Source organism: Ananas comosus, linkage group 2 (assembly GCF_001540865.1).
Source record: "Ananas comosus cultivar F153 linkage group 2, ASM154086v1, whole genome shotgun sequence".
In the NCBI taxonomy this organism is placed as follows: domain Eukaryota; kingdom Viridiplantae; phylum Streptophyta; class Magnoliopsida; order Poales; family Bromeliaceae; genus Ananas; species Ananas comosus.
In genome coordinates this window covers 4,538,015-4,542,865 of record NC_033622.1, presented here as the reverse complement: position 1 = coordinate 4,542,865, position 4,851 = coordinate 4,538,015, and the positions used below count along the sequence as shown (strand labels likewise).

Here is a 4,851-nt window from a genome sequence, read left to right as displayed (position 1 = left end):
GAGAGGTGCCCGGGCCAGCCGTGCCTCCAGTGGCGCCAGTGCCAGCTGGGCCTACTGAGGTGCAGGAGTTGCGAGCGCAAGTTGCGACGCTCACAGGACGGTTCGATAGGATTCAGGAGCTGCTGGAGCAGCAGGCTGCAGCGGCGGCTGCGGCAGCGGATCCAGGCCGCGGTCCGCCTGCGCCTTCGGCACGCGCCCCTGATGCGGCCGAGGGTGTGGGTGGCGTTTCGGTTCCGGTGGCGGCGCAACCCCCACCGGTGGATATTCCTCCGGCTAGTTCGAGTTCTCCTACCCCCGCGGTAGTGGCTGAGGAGGCGGAGCGTGAGCGTGGCTATGTGGCGCTCACGAGGTTCACGAAGTTTCGCCCGCCTACTTTCGACGGAGAGGTGGTGGATCCAGCTGCGGTGGAGTCTTGGCTGACGGCTATGGAGACTCTATTTGAGGACATCTTCACCTTGGAGAAGGACAAGGTGAACTTGGCCGCGCATTGCTTCGAGAAGCGGGCCAGGACTTGGTGGAGGAGAGTCAAGCAGGACCGATCCCCGGAGCTTCCCCCGATTGATTGGGCGGAGTTCCGCAAGCTGATGTTCGCCGAGTACTTCCCCGACAGCGACAAGAGAAGGATGCGGGAAGACTTTCGCAAGCTCAAGCAAGGCAATCGCACGGTTCGGGAGTACGAGCGGGAGTTCACCCATCTCCTGAGCTGCGTCCCGGACGTGGCGACGACCGAGCAGGACCGGGCGGATTGTTTTGTTCGAGGGCTTCGGCCCGGAGTGTTCAAGTTGGTGCATGCCTTCAAGTTCCACACATTGGCGGGAGCACTAGATCGCGCGCTATGGGTCGAGCACGGGAACGCTTGTGAGCGTGAGGACCGTGAGGCGCTCGACAAGGAAAAAGGCAAGAAAAGACAGGGCGGTGGATCGGGTGGTCAGTCTAGCTCCAGGAGGCCCCCGAAGTATCCACGCTCACAACCCAAGGGTCGAGGTGCTGAGCGGTGCGTTTTCTGCGGCGGTGACCACCGGCCGGGTGTTTGTGAGCAGCGCCGAGGGAGGTGCTTCAAGTGCGGGCAAGCGGGACATCAGATTCGCGACTGTCCTCAGGGAGGAACTTTGCCCGCTATGTCGACTGCATCGGCCCCGGCAGTTCCAGCTCGCTATGCTCTGCCCCCTCCGGTAGCATCTACTGGGCGAGCGGCGATGCCACGCCAACCAGAGCCTGCACGATCTGCACCGAGCGGGAGGATGTATGCCGCTCCAGTGCACGTTGAGGAGCCTTCTGATGCCGGCGAGCGCAATGTGGTGGCAGGTATAATTTTGATTAAAGATGTTCGAGCTAGAGCTCTATTTGATACAGGCGCTTCACACTCATTCATTAGTCGATCATTTGCACGAGCGCATGATATTGAGTATCGTCTTGGGGAGCACGTTTGGCATGTTGAGGGCCCCGGGCGATCCTTTTTGGTTAGGAAGCGATGCTTGGCATGTCCAGTGCAAGTGAATGACTGGGTTATGCCGATCGACTTGTTGGTGCTCAAGAAGCTGAAAGAGTTTGATGTCATATTGGGCATGGATTGGCTCTCGAGGTATTACGTATCGATCGATTGCCCGACTCGAGTTATTACATTTCAAGAATCGGGACAGGAAGAGTTTACCTATCATGCTTGCAAGAGCTCGTGTTTTGCCGCGATGGTATCAGCGACAAGAGCGAGGAAGCTGGTGAACAGCGGTTGCATGGCTTATTTGGCTACCGTTGTGGAGATTGACCGAGCGGTTCCAATCCTCGAGGAGTTGGTGGTTGTGCGGGAGTTCCCCGATTTGTTTCCCGCGGAGTTACCGGGTATGCCGCCGGACCGGGAGATCGAGTTCATGATTGACTTGGTTCCCGGCACCGCGCCGATTTCCAAGGCCCCGTATCGCATGGCGCCGGCCGAGTTAAGGGAGTTGAGAGACCAATTGCAGGATCTTCTCGACAAGGAATTCATTAGGCCGAGCGTTTCACCGTGGGGTGCCCCGGTATTATTTGTGCGCAAGAAAGATGGATCTTTTCGACTCTGCGTGTATTACCGCGAGTTGAATAAGGTCACGGTGAAGAACAAGTACCCGCTACCCCGTATTGATGACTTGTTCGACTAGTTACAGGGGTCGCGAGTGTATTCTAAGATCGACCTTCAGTCCGGCTATCACCAGTTGAAGATTAAGCCGGAAGATGTTCAGAAGACGGCGTTTCGCACGCGTTATGGACACTACGAGTTCACGGTGATGCCGTTTGGGCTCACAAATGCTCCGGCAGCGTTCATGAGCTTGATGAACCGAGTGTTCCAGGAGTGCTTGGGCCGATTTGTCGTAGTCTTCATAGACGACATTTTGGTACATTCGCGTAGCGACGAGGAGCACGCGGAGCATTTGCGCACGGTACTTCAAATCATTCGGGAGAAGAAGTTGTACGCAAAACTAAAGAAATGCGACTTTTGGCTTCGAGAGGTCGCGTTTCTCGGGCATGTTATTTCCGAGGGTGGAGTTTCTGTTGACCCGAGAAAAGTTGAGGCTATTGAGAGTTGGCCGCGCCCGACGAATGTTACCGAGGTCCGTAGTTTTGTGGGCCTAGCCGGTTATTATCGACGGTTTGTGGAGGGGTTCTCGAAGATTGTGACTCCACTTACCCGTTTGACCCAAAAAGGCATCAAGTTTGTTTGGAGCGACGAGTGTGACCGGAGCTTTAAAGAGTTGAAGCAAAGGTTAACTTCGACTCCGGTACTCGCTTTACCGGTGCAAGGACAGGACTATGTCGTCTACAGTGATGCTTCTTATTTGGGCTTGGGGTGTGTGCTGATGCAGGGCGGGAAGGTTATTGCTTATGCATCCCGTCAGTTGAAAGGCTATGAAAAGAATTACCCCATTCATGATCTAGAGTTGGCGGCGGTGATCTTTGCCTTGAAGCTTTGGAGACATTATTTATATGGTGCTCATTGCGAGATCTACACCGACCATAAGAGCTTGAAGTATCTGTTTACACAGAAAGAGCTCAATATGCGTCAGCGGCGGTGGTTGGAGCTATTGAAAGATTATGATGTTGATATCCTATACCACCCCGGGAAAGCTAATGTGGTCGCGGATGCGCTGAGTAGGAAGACGGCGAAGAACCTCGCTTTCGATGTTACCCAGCAAAAACCCCTAGGGCTGGATATGGAGCGATTGGACCTTGAAGTGGTTGCTCCCGAGGTCCCGACTCAGTTGATGGCACTCGTTGTCCAACCGACCTTGTTGGAGAGGATTAAAGATCTGCAACTTGCGGACCCAGAACTCCAAAAGGTGCGGCGAAACATCGAGGAAGGTCATGGCGGCGAGTTCAATGTAGACGCCGATGGTACGCTTCGGTTTCGGAACCGGAGGTGTGTACCCGCTAATGAGGAGCTTCGCAAGCTTATACTACAGGAGTCGCATTGGTCCCCGTATGCTGGTCACCCGGGCGGCACCAAGATGTACCAAGGCCTAAAAATGCACTACTGGTGGCCGGGAATGAAAGCCGACATCGGACGCTTTGTGGCGAAATGCCTAGCATGCCAACAAGTGAAGGCCGAGCATCGATTTCCAGCGGGAAAGCTTCAAAGTCTACCAATCCCCGTTTGGAAATGGGAGGATATATCGATGGACTTCGTGGTCGGCTTACCCCGCTCAAAAGGCGGCCACGATGCAATTTGGGTAATTGTGGATCGATTGACGAAGTCGGCTCACTTCTTACCGATCCATACCACGTGGTCGGGTGACAAGTTAGCGCAGGTATATCTAGACGAGATAGTGAGACTGCATGGGGTGCCGAAATCGATCGTGTCGGATCGTGACCCCCGATTCACTTCGCATTTCTGGAAGAGCCTGCAGGAAGCTCTTGGCACACGGCTCGACTTTAGCACCTCGTTTCATCCTCAGACCGATGGGCAAACAGAGAGAACTATACAGACTCTGGAGGATATGTTGCGAGCGTGTGTCATTGATTATAAAGGAAGTTGGTGTGACCACCTACCGATGGCCGAATTCGCCTACAACAATAGTTATCATGCTAGTGTGGAGATGGCACCGTTTGAGGCCCTCTATGGACGGGTATGTCGGTCTCCTATACATTGGAGCGATGTAGGTGAGCGTGCGGAGTTCGGCCCTGATGTATTGCGAGAAGCGGAAGAGAAAGTCCGCCTAGCTCGCAAGAGGTTGCTTACGGCGCAGTCGAGACAGCAAAGCTATGCGGATAGACGCCGGCGAGATTTAGAGTTCGCGGTGGGTGACCGCGTATTCTTGAAGGTTTCGCCGATGCTAGGCGTGAAGCGATTTGGGGTGCGAGGAAAGCTGAGTCCTCGTTACATTGGCCCCTACGAGGTCTTGGAGCGAATTGGGACGGTGGCGTATCGACTTGCATTGCCCCCGAAGCTTGCGGGTGTGCACAATGTGTTCCACGTCTCCAACCTTCGCAAGTATATTCACGACCCCGAGCATGCGATGCTATATGAGCCTCCGGAACTTCAAGATGATTTGAGCTATAAAGAGTTTCCGGTAGAGATTTTGGCTCGAGAGGTGCGTAAGCTAAGGAATCGAGAAATTCCCTATGTTAAAGTCCGGTGGAGCAATCACGATGATCGCGAAGCCACTTGGGAACTCGAGGATCAGATGAAAGCGAATCATCCTCACTTGTTTGAGGATTGAGGTAAGAGTTAAGTTCGATTTACAAGTTAGTTGTTTCGAGGACGAAACTCCTTTTAAGGGGTGGAGAATGTAAGATATCGAAATTCGACGATATTGGCTAACTTTGGCCAAATGGGCCAAAGTGGGCGATTAAACGATTTGGACAAGTTCCATTCGGTATTCC

The 4,851-nt window shown here is 54.1% G+C and overlaps 1 protein-coding gene across 1 annotated transcript; it reads left to right on the top strand.

The window, feature by feature from the left end:
* On the top strand, nt 426–1,762 carry LOC109723851. The gene is made up of 4 exons (XM_020252342.1): nt 426–654; nt 826–1,305; nt 1,354–1,582; nt 1,696–1,762. The coding sequence occupies exons 1-4, from the start codon at nt 426–428 to the stop codon at nt 1,760–1,762; spliced, it is 1,005 nt and encodes a 334-aa protein (XP_020107931.1).

Bases quoted from the DNA above. Each gene is read 5' to 3' on its own strand.
- LOC109723851 (XM_020252342.1), top strand. From the start codon at position 426: ATGGAGACTCTATTTGAGGACATCTTCACCTTGGAGAAGGACAAGGTG. The intron at 655-825 runs GCAATCGCACGG...CGGGAGCACTAG, and splicing joins CTTTCGCAAGCTCAAGCAAG to ATCGCGCGCTATGGGTCGAG. The intron at 1,306-1,353 runs GTATAATTTTGA...TATTTGATACAG, and splicing joins CGAGCGCAATGTGGTGGCAG to GCGCTTCACACTCATTCATT.